Source organism: Anastrepha obliqua, chromosome 2, assembly GCF_027943255.1.
Source record: "Anastrepha obliqua isolate idAnaObli1 chromosome 2, idAnaObli1_1.0, whole genome shotgun sequence".
Classification (NCBI taxonomy): domain Eukaryota; kingdom Metazoa; phylum Arthropoda; class Insecta; order Diptera; family Tephritidae; genus Anastrepha; species Anastrepha obliqua.
In genome coordinates this window covers 31,066,877-31,081,082 of record NC_072893.1, presented here as the reverse complement: position 1 = coordinate 31,081,082, position 14,206 = coordinate 31,066,877, and the positions used below count along the sequence as shown (strand labels likewise).

Sequence of the window (14,206 nt, the reverse complement as noted above, 5' to 3'; positions counted from 1 at the left end):
GTGAAAAAGGTTACACCGCCATGAAACTTTAGGACGTCCTCTGCGGCCTTGACCTTGCGAAAATTTTGAATTTGAAGTTTAAAAGGTCGAGCCAAGAAGCACCGGGAGATTTGGTAACATATAAAACACTCAGTCTAAAACGCCCATTGTATTTAAAGCTCTGAAAAGTAAAAGGGTAGATAGACAAGAAGAAAAGGAGAGAAGTAACAAAAGGAAAAAGATGGGATAGAATAGAGGTAGTAAGACCTGTGAGAATTTTCAAGATTCTTTGGTTTATCAAATCCACTCAGTTTGAGAGAACGCATTTTATTGTTCTCATGACATCGGAACCTAAAATTCATAGGTTTGCTCTAGCAAATGCGGGACACTCACAGAGAAAATTGTCAGTGCCATCCGTCTCCTCGAAGCAAGACAGACAAATCGGGTCCTCAATGATTCCAATGGTGGTCATTTGTGGACCGCGTGAGATGTGGCCTGTAATAATACCGACCTTCAACCGAACGTCTTTTCTTCCAAGTTTTATAAGAGAGTCCGACAGCTTTCTGTTCGTGCTTGTCACAAATTACTTTGCAGTTTTGCAGTATTTCAGACTGGTCCCTGTGGGGAAACTGCTGTAACACAGTTGGCCAATTCATCGGCAATTTCATTCCCCTGAACCCCTCAGTGTCCTGGAAAACATATAAGTACGAGCTTATTCCGTCTTACAACAGAATAAAGCTTATTCTTACATTCTTGAACAATCTTTGATGTTTGCTTTGCGTTCTTCAGGGCATTTAGTGCTGCCTGGCTGTCACTAAAAACTTCCCGCTTCATCTCCTCTCAATTAGTTGGCTTGCGAAATCCATCGGCATTTATGAACCTGTATTTCAAAAGCAATTGGTTTTTGTTCACTTCTTGCAAGGAGTTGATCGTTCGAGATCCAGTTGTCAGGGCTCCATAAATGCAGGATTGTTCTAAGACATCGGTTAACAAATGTTTGCCAGCTTTGTGTGGTAGATGCTGATATGCGCCATAGAACTGCCATGGAAGAACTGATTTTATAATTGAATTCGAAACTCTTAACTTATAAATTAAGTTCAGAAGCAAATTTAATGGGAACGAAGACAAAGCAAAATATCTCATGTCAACAAACAAGGAATCGATACCTCATTTATTTCTAACCTTCTAAGTCATTTGACAATTAAAATTTTTGGCTGTTTAAAATTTTATAGAAAAATTCTCACTCGACAAACAAAAACCACACTTCATAAATCGCCCATGTCAACCTATCTCTGGCACGATGTATTGTTAATCGAGTCCCAGCGAATTTGAAGGAATCAGTTAATTTGCTGACGTAATAAGGGATATGACGTGTTGGTGATATAAGAAAATATTAACGCAACCACCACCTGTGTTACCCGCCTGAACAAACACCGTTAAAGTACGTGTGAAAGGAGTATGCCCAATTGTGCTGTCAAGCCCCTATGACGTAGCTGACAAAGTTACTCTCACAATTTTGATTCGAGTGGCCAAATCTGAGCACCTAAGAAACTTTGCGGCAGCAGTCATACCTATTTGAAATCGTTTCATGTATCTGCTGATAGTTGCATTAAGATAAATTTGAGAAACGATTAGTTTCTCTTGGTTATTTTAATTGGTGCGAAGGAAGAATTGTATAGTCGAATAAAATCGTTTGCGTGCCTCAAGTTCATTATAAAAAGAAGAATACAACTTTCAGGAGAACCTCAAAGATCTACTTCTAAATGCCAAAGTCGCTGGTGTCTGTTCTATATTGACGTGTATACTTTATCCTACGTGGTAGAGTTTTGCTGTACGCTCGCTATTTCGTTAGACTGAATTAATTTTAACAGATACGTGTTTTCCACAGATGCATCAGTATAGTCGAAGTATTTTTGGCGTAGAATAGAGCTTCCTTTTCTATAATTATCTACGTCTGCAAAAAATTAATCAGAATATGCATAAGCTAAGTACTGGCCAAAGACCTTAAGGTGATGAAGCAGACCGATTGCGGAATGTAGATATTTCTGGCGAACAACGACAGGCCAAATAGTTTATCCTCCGAGTCAGCATTTTAAATTTAAGCGGAGGAGTTCATAAATACTCTTAGTGAGGAGCCGTTATCTACGTAATCTTCTACATTCTGTGTAGCTGAGAGCTGTGAAAACTGAGTCTTGTAACCTCATCCCATCTAAAATATACTACGAAATTCTCAGAATGGGTTCGCAGAGGATGAATAATTAGGGATAACGGACTAAAACATCATTTTGTGTCCTCAATATAATATACGTAATAAAATGTTGCATGGAGGGCTTACTATGCCTGGGGAAAGAGCCAAAATCGAACATATTTTTTCGATTACTGCTTGAAATTTAATTTCATCCACATTTTTGGGGTCAATGAATAATTTACGGAAGTAGCTGACGATTTCGGAGCCTACAATGGGTATGAAACATAAAATGAAAGTTTTTTTCTAATAACGCTAGACGCTCGGCGGGCATTTCGGTAGCATTTCTGCTATTTAAAAGGTGGCTTGAAGCTGGCTATATGGACCGCTGTTTATATAAAAGAACATAGGAATGCAAAAACCAACAAAGAACATAGGAAGAGCGCGGCCTTAGCCTATCAAGGACCGATAGACTTACTAGCTTTTGAGAGAAAAAGTTGTGGGCTTTAAAAAAGAGGGATTGGAAGAAACCTGTAGCGCGCGGAATAAGGGACGAAACGCTAAGGCTAAGATGGCAAGACCGCTGAATTAACAAAATACGCGGCAGATGGACGACTAGTATAGTAAAAGACGTCGCCACTCGCTGGAGAACTCAGTCGGTCATATAACTACTGAAAATATAATCGACAAGATGCTAAGTAGAGAGGAGACGTGGCGAGAGTGAAAGAAGAGTGAGTGGTTTCGCGAAAAGACTTCTCCGTATAAAAAAGCGGGACCCGGACACAGGCACATATGTATAGACTTTTGTAATGAGGAAGATGGAACACCACTCTGAAGTAATGCGAAAGCGGTTCCAGAGTGGGCGAAGGTTCCAAACGAGGGCGGGTTTTTAAATCTTCGTACATACCACGACTGCCATGGTAGCTGCGATGATGCCATTTTAAACCCCCTCATCCGCAAAAATAAATTGAAGGAAAAGGGTTTTTCTAATAGCGGTCGTCCCTTGGCAGGCAATGACAAGCCTCCGAGTGTATTTCTGCCATGAAAAAGCTTCTCATAAAAAAGAGTCTGCCGTGCGGAGTCGACCTAAATTTGTAGGTCCCTCCATTTGTGGAACAACATCGAGTCATTTTTTATTATTACGACGGTTGTCATTTATATTTCCAGCTCTAGGCATTTCTAGTCTTGTCACCATCTGACATTTCCAATGTTTTCAACGAGATCTTCATGCCACATACAGTGAGATTCAGCCATCTTTGGACATTGGTATGACGAGCTTCAATAAGATTTTGCTTCATCGGCCTGTGATAGAAAGGTGTGTTTGTGTTGGATCCCACCTATATTAACTTAAAAACGCCCTATAAACTCGACTGTTCAAAGTTATTCGAAAATTAGCTCATAGGAATGCACAAGTATATTTTTTATTTGGGCGAATATTTTGAAAAACAATAGAAACCATTTTCACCGTTGTTCATTTTTCCCTTGTTGGTCAGAAATATAAATATTTAGCAACCACCGCATTATTATGCAGGAAAATTTCGTTACTAAAAACATAAGCTTTAGATTATTTCCTCAATTACAGTTACAGCACACAAATGATTAAGAATAGAATCAGCCTAACCAACGGTGACTAAATTTAGTTTTTCAAACCTAATTTTTGTGGAGCACCCTAATACATTTATTTATATACGTGCATGGCAAGCAGTAAAAGCAGCATAAAATGAAAATGTCACATCCACTTCGACATCGATTGCAGTGATGACAACAAGTGGCAGGGACATTTATGCATGCCCTTTTATTGTGTATGGACAGGTCCGTCAATTTGTGTGTGTACGAGTATGTAGCGACAAGCAACTGTTGGTGGCATTGCTCCGCCAGTGAAGCAATTAACCTCCGGCATCCCTCAGCTACTGCTTTGGGCAATTTTGTTCAGCAAATCAGTTATTGCTACAGGCGAATTCAACACTTGACATGAATGTGAACAATTTCAATGCATGCACGCTCGTATTTAGGCTGACAGGGTTGGCAAGCAAGATGAAAGCGGCTTTGTGAGGTTCACGTTTGTTTAACATTGCATTGCTTGCCTAAAATGCTTGCGTGATTATGCTTTGGAAATGAAAAGATGATTTCTGCCTGCATTGGGTCTACTTAAAAATGTATCGAAATTTTGATTTGAAATATTGTATATTTTTCTAATTAATGTTTGCTACTAGGTTGTTCAATAAGTTTTGCGGTTCGATAGGGAAAACACAATTTTATCTTTGAAATACATTGTGCTATTCAGTATAGTCTCGCTGTAAATCAATACACTTCTTACAACGAGATGGCCATTTATGAATTCCATCCCTGAATACGCTTCCACAGCTGTTATGACTTCATCATTTGATGAAAAACGCTTTTCACGCATGCATTTTTTGTGGTCCGGACACAGATGAAAGTCACTAGGGGTCAAATCTGGTGGTGGCGATGGACGCTCCAACAATTCGAACTTTCTTTAATTCATGGAATTTAGTCATTGTCAAAATGCTCTTGAGACACGGTGCCTTGTCCTGATGAGAAACAATTTTTTTTCTTTTGAAAACTGGGTATTATTTCCTGAATTATTTTCTTCAGCTGGTCTAAAAGCTTAAAATATTATTCCGAATTTATTGTTTCACCAGTTTGTAAGTAATCCAAAAAACAAAAATTCCTTTCGCTTTCCAAAAAATTGAACGAACGCGTTTCGGTGCCGAATAACCACTTTTTAGCCAATTATTTTGGCTGAGGATCATGGAGATAGACCCACGCCTCAGCAATGATGATGAATCGAAATTATGTTTTCGAAAACGCACTGAATGTTGCTAAGAAAGTCACATTCGAATATGTTTTTGTTCTATTGCTAGCGAAGGCGGCACCCATTCTGCACACAGCTGTCCAAGACTTCAGTGAAAAATTCCTCACACTGCCCAACGAGATGTCTGGGCCTTCTCTGGTGTTGTTGCTCTTTTTGGACCTACTTGATGTGGGCCGCTTTTAAGGCTTGTACGACCACGTTTAAATCCAGTAATCCATCTTTCGAGTACTAATAGAGGGCGAAAAGCCTTATACCATTTCAATATCCGTTCATAAATTTCCTTTGGTAGAAACCTCTGTCGGTTTGATGTATTTCGAATTGGCTTTATCCAAATGACGTACAGTGCTAAAGCTTCTAGCTTAGCTCAACTACCCTCCATACGTAGTACTCCAGGGAACTAAGATCGAGGTAGCTAGGCAGCCATAAATTCGGTGTTATGAGGCCATGGAAATTTTCAGTCATCTACTCTTATGAAGCCATCACTTTGTGTGAAGGAACAGAGTCTAGCTAAAAGATGTATGGACTGTCACCGCGTATACTATCGAGTTTCACTATAGCCTTTAGAATCTCCATCTATGCAGCAGAATTCTCTCGAAATCTTTGAGTAAAGAAATGTAGTGGCATGGCATGTCATTTATTGCTCACAAAACCTAAAACCGTAACAGTAACTGGGAGCTTCATGTGCATGACAACAGAAACCGCTGTACGACTGTAGAACATAGCCTTCTGTCATTTCCGCCTTTGATATTTTGGTTTGGTCAACATATTTTTCGTGTTTAATTGATCGGATAGCTCGCTATTCTGTTGTATGCTCCGACATAAACCGTCTTCTGCGCCTAACGCAGAATTTATACCGGAGATCTTCATGGGCAACTGGACGGATAATATCCTCAGAAACATTTAGCTCTCTCGCAAGGGCCTTCATTATTTTCAAGGGTCCTCGTCAATGATCGTTTGAACTCTTTGAATAAATTCCACAGATCGGCTAGTGTTAGAATGTTCCTGGTGTTTTTGTGTTTTGCAATAGATTCTGCATCGCCGCCTGATACTTTCAATTCACGGCGAATCTTATTCATGAAGGAACGTGCGCTCTTAGGAAAATTAAAGGTTTCTAAATCGGTTTATTTTGCACATATATATAACGACTATAACTGCATGCCTCTTCATTTCTTGAGTTAAGTTCTAGTCATCCATGTCTTATTTGAAAAAGAGCACAATTAAAAATAATGGTTTCGGGAAGTTATAGCCACATACATTTATGCATGTATGTCCTCAACTATTGCATGCCGCCTGTACTTAATAAACTCTAAATCTGTACTTAAATTCCATTGTCCATTATAGACACATAAGGCGTGAGTTGTACAAAGCAGCGTGAGAAACTGAATGTGACTTTATTTCAACGGCGAAACCAACATATTGGCCAATTCATATCAATAAAACTCTAGACCTGATCGAGAAAGGAAGTAATCGACACTCCATAATAAAAATACTGACTGGAAATCCTATGCAAAATTTCTTCACAATATTTAACAAAATGATTTCTTAGTAACCACCAAAGACTAATTAGAAGAAATTCAAAGGTTTGTCCCAGAAATTCAGAAAGCCCCCTGGATGAGTACACCCAGTTTCAAAAGGAAAACCACTGGAGCTAACTACTCTAAAGAAATTACGCAGCTCATCACAAACAAAAGAAAATTACGCTGAAATGGCAACAAACTCGTTCCCCCAGTGACAAAACCAAACTAAACAAAGCATCACAAGAATTGAATAGTGAAATCAATTTTATTAAAAATGAATCAATAAATAAGCAGATTTCAAGCTTAAGACCTGATAAAAGAGGTGACTACTCACTTTGGAAATGTACTAAATATTTGAAAAGATCGACCTGTCATGTGCCTCCAATCAAAACCGATAATAACACATGGGCAAAAAGTGGCAAAGACATGGCAATAGCTTTTGCAAAACACTTAACAAAAACCTTCCAACTACATGAAAATAAATGTTACAATTTCTATACTCTTACTGTGAACGAAAACGTCCCTATCTCATTCATTACCATAAAAAAACTCAAAAGAAGAGAGTAAACAACCAAAAGATAAAAAAGCAGCCGAATTCAACTTAATTACAGCTGAGGTGTTAAAAAAGTTACGCTATATAAGTTTAGTTAAATTAGTAAAGTTGTTTATTCATTCAATTCATCTACACTATGTTCCAACCCTGTGGAAAGTTGTGGAAATGTTAATGATTCCAAAACCGGGACAAGATATACATCTTGTTTCCTCATACCGACCAATCTCGTTGCTGCCTCAAATTGGTAAGCTATTTGAAAAGCTCATCCTCAATCGATTGATGCCAGTGTCGATCACTTCTAAAAGCTTGTTAACTTTGCATCTATGTATTTGGATTTCGCTAAACACTCAACCATCGATCAGGTGCACATAATCACAGCTGAAATCGAAAACTCTTTTCAACAGAATAAGGTGTGTTCAGCAGTATTACTGGACGTCGCACTTTCGACAAGGTTTGGCATTTCGGTTTAAATAACAAACTAAATACCTGCCTTCAAAATGATTTTTGCCCCCTCCTAAAGTCATATCTGAGCGAACGCTACTTTCGCGTTAAACAAGGAAACTAATACTCTAGCCTAAAGAAATAAATGGTGGTGTGCCACAAGGAAGCATTCTTGGACCTTCTATATACCACAGACTTGCCGATACGCCCGAATAGCTGGATCGCCAATTTTGCCGACGACACTGCCATCCTAGCAATTGGAAAAAGTGCTGAAGAAGCTTCAACAAACGCCATCGAAGAATGGACGAAGACTTGGCGGCATAAAATTGAATAATGCCAAGTCGGTTCATGTAAACTTCACCAACAATAAAGTGAATATCCAATAATACTGCTAGGTGACCCAATTCCACATGCAAATACCTTGGCATAACGCTCGATGCTACGCTTCTACTTAAACGGCATGAAGTCTATCTGAAGATAAAAAAAAATGAAGTGGCTAATTGGACGAAGATCAAAGCTGTCCATATATTATATAACAAAATATCTATATAAAAACAAATTATATAGTCTGCGTCGTCCTATGGCGCGCAGTCAAAGTAATATAAATATACTTAAACAACTCCAGAATAAAATCCTTTGAGATATTCTCAATTCACCTTGGTTTGTTCGCTATAAAGATATTCATCGTGAACTCGCTAAAGAAATTGAAAAACAAGCAGAAGCTCACACCCTCAGGCTTCAAAGGCACGTGAATGTGGAAGCTAACAAACTAATTAACACCTCAGGCCTAACCCGACGGCTCCATCGAATCAAACGTCATTATCTGGCATCATGGATGTTAACTTATATTGTACCTATGTTTGTATTAAAATATAACCCAGGCTCATAGCTTACTGTGGGGAACTTGTCTTTTGGAGAAACTGTCCTCTCCTCAAACCAGTGTGAACCTTTCAAAATTTTTAGAAGATCCCTGATTTCCACAGTACTTGGATTTCCCAACTCACTGAAAAAGTGTCTACCTAAAATGATGAATCCACGCCTGGATAGAGCAGGACAAGGTACACAAGATCCTCTTCCTCATTTAGACAGCTTCTTCATATGTCTGCATACCCATTCTCGGGGATCTTCGATCAAAAAGAAAACCTATTTTACGATTTTACTTGCTGAACAATAATAATAAGTTTTTGATTTTAATTTATTTGCTCAAAGTTAAAATTTTTGATGAACTATTGATTGAACTATGATTCAAACTAAAAACTCAAAATATTGCATCCATTACTCTTTGTTTTCTTCAATGCATTCGCAAGACAACAACAGTTCCTAACCAAGCAAGGAAACTCTGTTCTTACCCCCAATTTCGCGAATTTAAGAACGCTTCATGGCAGTTACAATCTTATGAAAAAAAAATATTTTTATAATAAATTAATATATCTAAACCAGTGATTCTAATAAAGCACTCCAAAATCGCTCTGCCACTTACCCTGATACATCAGACCGCAATTGATGCCGACAGTTGACGTTTCGAAGACCTGATGTTCCAGTTGCAAATCTATAAACAAATGATGTCCAATATGTGCCCCGTTCCGTGTGCGCCCATCGTTAATATCCTCGCCATTCGCCTCCGATTGCTCCTCCTCTTCCACGTCTACCACATCATTGAGGAAATCACTGAATCCATCGCGACAGCTTCTCGTATTGCTGAGAGTGTTCGTTTTCGCCTCTTGCGCAATTAGCGCTGCCGCAGCTGCTACTGTGCCTGTAACGGATTTTTCTGTTATTCCACTCGATTGTTCCACCCCTTGCACAATCCGCGCTGCCGTCACCTCGTGCGCCACATTATCGTATGTGTAATCAGCGGCGGTGCGGGTCACTGCAGACTCGGACACTGAAGCACCGCTTCTACTGCCTGAGGATAATTTGTTTAAATTGATGTTAATCTCGTCCGTGTTGGTTAACTCTCCGATACCGGAAACTAATTGTTGTTCGTTGTTGTTGTTGTTGATGTTGCTGTTGCTTTCAGCTAGCCTCACATCTTTGTTATTGTTACTGTTATTACCGTAATTGCGGTCTGCCGTGTGCCCGAAAGAATGCTCACCATTGTTGTTTTTGCTGTGGCGCTGATTCTGCGCCGCCACCATTGAAGTCGCAATCGAAGTGGCGAGCGCGGGGTAGGCAGCTGTGCTGGCCGCAACATTATTTGCGGTACTCACGTTGAGCGCCACGGGTGGCAATGCTGCTTGATTTTGTTTGGCGTTGGGTGGACCTGGCGAGCGGCCTGGTGCTGGGTCACTGTTCATATGGCCGACCGTCTGAATGGCGAATAGTCCGAAAAATAAAAGGCATATAACTAATTTCATCATTATAACTACTACAACTACAGCGTGTTGTTGTACTCTGTGGTTGCTGTTGTTGCGGCTGTGGGTGTGGTTGCCACTGGCGTTTTTGTTTTTGTTTTCGTTGTTGTACTTGCTGTTGTTCTTGTTGTTGTTGAGATTCTTTGTAGTGCTGTTGGTTGTGGTAATATGGCGACTGCGTGCGTGGCAGTCGGTATGGTTGTTGTTGTTGCAGTGGTGGCCGACGTCTTCTCAATTGGATTTCCATAGACGTAGGATACGCTTTTGCGGTTACAAACGGAAGATGTTGTTTAGCTCTCTGCTTGTTGGTGAATTATTAATAAACGGCAATTAGTAAATGGTTGGGCTAAGTACCTCCGTTTTTGCTTCCTTTACGCTCTTTGTGATATTTATTTTCGAACCATTCCTTAATTAGTTACACAGTTTGCTTTGTGATTTTTTCCTTGAAGTTTCCTATATCTTACAGATTTTTATGTTTTGTATAATCATAACCACCACTTCAACCGCGTTCGATGCTTTTGTTGGCAATCAGTTCTTCTGCTCTTATTCTCACCGATTCTAAAACCCATTTGGATGCGTCGGTTTGTGTTAGCATTTCAGCGGATATTCTTTTTGATTGGAAGTACTTGTTAGTTCAGTATGATAGTCAACGGCGGTAGCTGCAAATAAATAAATGAAAAAAGTCAAGCCATTAATAGAGAGAATTTAGAAAAGTTATTTTTTTCTGAACGTATAAGAGGTATTTGATTCGAAAACGATGGTATATCTTTGAAACAGGATTTTTTTAGTAAAACATATACCGCCACATGAGGAGATTCTAGCATTTCAGCTTGAAATACAATGAGTGGCAGGTCCAATATACCTGCTACTGTTCCCACACCCGCATTTGATCCCTCTGTTTACCCATGTAGGAAACGTGTCGGAACTCATTTGTCTTAACATTTCGCTTTTAATTGTTTGTTCTACATCACACGAAAAAATTCTAAGATTTACTAAATCTCTTATATTTTAATTATCAGTTTAAGTCAAACAATTTACGGTTTTAGTATTTAAATTTTTAATGATAAATGTTTTAAAAATATCCAGAAATAAACGTACATTTAACGAAACTTAAATTAGTTATTAAGAAAAGTAAAATTTATGGAACCAAAATATTATAAGACCGATGTTATTATATTTAAAATGAATAAATATAGTTCTTGGGGTTAGTTTATATTTTGGAGCTTAGTAATTTGAGTTGGATCCTCCTTTGATTATGACTTTTTTAAGTTGCCGAGGCATCGATTTGATTAAGTTTTTATAATATTCTGATAAATTTTTGACCATTCGACATTAATCGCACTTCTAAGACTTTTAGCGCCATCAAAGTGCCTTCCATTTTTGAAAACCGATTGACACACGTATTGCCCAAACATTTTCGATTGGATTAAGGTCAGGGCTGTAGACAAGTCATTCTAAATTGGTGCTTTTTCACTACCAAAAACTCTTTTGTTGTCATGCTGGAAAATCCTCTTCGTACTTCGCCTAGAAGTTCTATATACTTGACACTATTCATTTTGGTGGATATGAAACGTATTGGCGTTTTGCCTGTGACACTAATGGCGGCCCAAACCATGACAGGACCCCTTTCGAAATTACAAGCCATTCTCTCCTCTTTGCACTGACGGTTCTAAGAGGAACTATGGTATGGCAGCTGACCGCTATTGAGAGCAGCTCAAATTATAGAAGTCAGTTCGACTTTCTGACTTTGTCAGTGTGTTCCAGATGGAACTATTAGCACCCAGAGAAGCATACAAATCACAAAAATACTAAAAAGAAATTAATGAGAGACTAGCTAACTTTTTAGACAGTCAAGCAGCTATCAAAACCTTAGATTGAAATTCCAGTTCATCCAAACTAATTTTACAGTGTAAGACGAACTGGAATTGCGTGATCATTGGCTTCAAACTACTCCGTCGTACAAAATTTAACAACATAAGATGGTCTCACCCAAGCATCCCACGTCTCGCTGCAAGGTAGCGGATCTCACTGGAAGGTAGCGGATCATGCAGCCAGACTAAAACTTCGTTTCAATCCCATTTGTAGAAGCAGGCAGAAGGATGTCCAGGTCGAGCTATGTAGAGAAGATTTTTCTCTTTCGGTAAGTCTTTCTTAAAGCAAATTAATGGAATCTCAGTCATAGAGATAGAAAGTTTGCAGCTATACTTGGATCTCACGAAAAGGATCTGACTCACACAAAAAACGAAAGAACAAGACACGATAATAGTGGTAGTAAAACGGCTCTAGTCGCTAATTAGGATTATTTCAACAGAAATACTCAACCACTTCAACAACAATAACAATATTCCATAAATTGGTACTTTTCTGCAAATGTTAATCCGAGATTTCGCTCTCAAAATTCATTGCACACGACAGGTAGTAACTTCCAAGTGAAGACTGTGTTTAATTACAGCCGGGCTATTTGATTTATTCATAGGTGCTAAACGTGTGATTTCCCGAACATCTCTAGCGTTAAGTTTTGGTTTTCTATCACTTCTCTTGGTGCGCCCGTACTTTTTTTTTAAATAGAAGTAATGTAAAACCACAGTTTTGTTTCTTTTTTATATTTGAAGCGATCTGTCGCATTGTAAGACCTCTCTCTCTCTCTCCATACTAAAATTTGTCTCTGCTCAAACTCAGATGAAGCTTTTTCGCGCGGCATATTTTTTGTTTCTAGATCAAGACAACCAAATATGGCCCTCAAACCCAAGAAAATTAGTAAGCGACTATATCATGTCTATGTTATCTTAATCGATTTTCAGGTGTAGGAAACATGAAAATTTCAAAATGCGATATCTCTGCGAAAAAAATGATATTTGAGCAAACAAAACGCCATTTGAAAAAAGAAGGATTGTATTTAAAGATGCCATCCTTTAATTTTGGTGAAAGAAAACATCTGCAAGGCTACATAACCTCAAATATGGGCAAAAATGGTGTTTTTTGCACATTTAGATTAGGATATCTCGAAAACCAGAGCAGATAGAGCAATTCCAAGGCCAGATTTGGATTCAGCGCATCATAAACCTTCGGAAATATATAGTCTGGTTTCTGGGTCTGAATGTTGGTTAAATTTTGTCGGCCTGTGTAATCATGTACGCGCTTCGTTAATGTATTGGTTGCTCCGCTAGCAGCTCAAAATCATACGACTAAATAAAGATAGCGGAAAAAACTTATAGACAAAAATATTCACAAAAGAATGCTCTATAAAAAAGCTCTTAAGTATATTTTCCATAAAATCTATAAAAAAGAAGTTATTACGCTTTAAAACAATTCATCCCTTAATTTTTCGCGTAATTTTGTTTATAACTTTTTTATTATTAATTTTACAATAAAAAGTTTTGAATGAAAGCTGTAGATAATATTATTGTCTACAAAAAAGTATTTTACAAAATGTTCGTAACTTTCGGAATTCACCAGATAAACGCAAAAAACCAGTTGCACCCTTATTTCCAAGATGGCGGCCGCGGGACACAACCCCCGACCCCGAAAACTCAAACTTAAGTTCACAGTGATGGGCTTTACATAATAAAACCATAAATTCGCATACTCCTAAAATTACGAAGTTAAATCCTCTTTTGACTGGACTAAATATATTCATTTTAACGTGATAACATTGAAAAGTATCAATGCGGATTTCGTAGAGGCAAGTCTACAATCGACCAATGCTTTGTTCTTAGCGAAATATTTGAAAAACACTATGAATACGGGCTAGATGTTCACTGCCTGTTCATTGAATTCAAACAAGCCTTCAACAGTGCTAAAAGTGATAGGATCCAGCACATATTGCTTATTCTTGGAATACCAGCCAAACTAATAAGGCTTCTTAACGCAACGCTCCCAAATACACAAACAAAGGTGATCATTATAGGGAAGCTCACAGCGTCGTCCTCTATTGAATCAGGTGTAAAACAAGGGGATGCCTTAACAACAGTCATATTCAATTTGATGCTGCACTTTGTCGTAAGGAAAGTGAACAAAGGTGGTACCTTGATAACTAAAACAACCGAAATATGTGCTTACGCAGATGACATCGCTATTCTCTCAAGAAATAGGAATATTTAAAAGAAATTTTCTTAAAAATTAACAAAATTGCGAACGTATTGACCTTTTTGTAAAAGAGGGTAAACCAAATATCTGTTGAAATGGTGGCGGCTTGCACAGATGCAAAATTTCCATGTGGGAGCCTATACTTTTGAAACAGTGCAGCATTTTAAGTACCTAGGAGTTATGTGCGCATTAGGGCGGGTCGATTTAAAAATCGCTCATTGCTCTGTGAAAATCATATTCTAGGGATCATAATAAGAA

At 38.4% G+C, this 14,206-nt stretch overlaps 1 protein-coding gene across 1 annotated transcript in view; it reads right to left on the bottom strand.

The window, feature by feature from the left end:
- LOC129239402 (uncharacterized) overlaps window positions 1–14,206 on the bottom strand; it is a 169,150-nt gene that overhangs the window by 81,813 nt on the left and 73,131 nt on the right. The window contains exon 2 of the mRNA XM_054874868.1: window positions 8,989–10,521. Within this exon, the coding sequence (XP_054730843.1) occupies window positions 8,989–9,868 (880 nt within the window). The 5' untranslated portion in view covers window positions 9,869–10,521. The remainder of the gene's footprint in view (window positions 1–8,988; window positions 10,522–14,206) is intronic.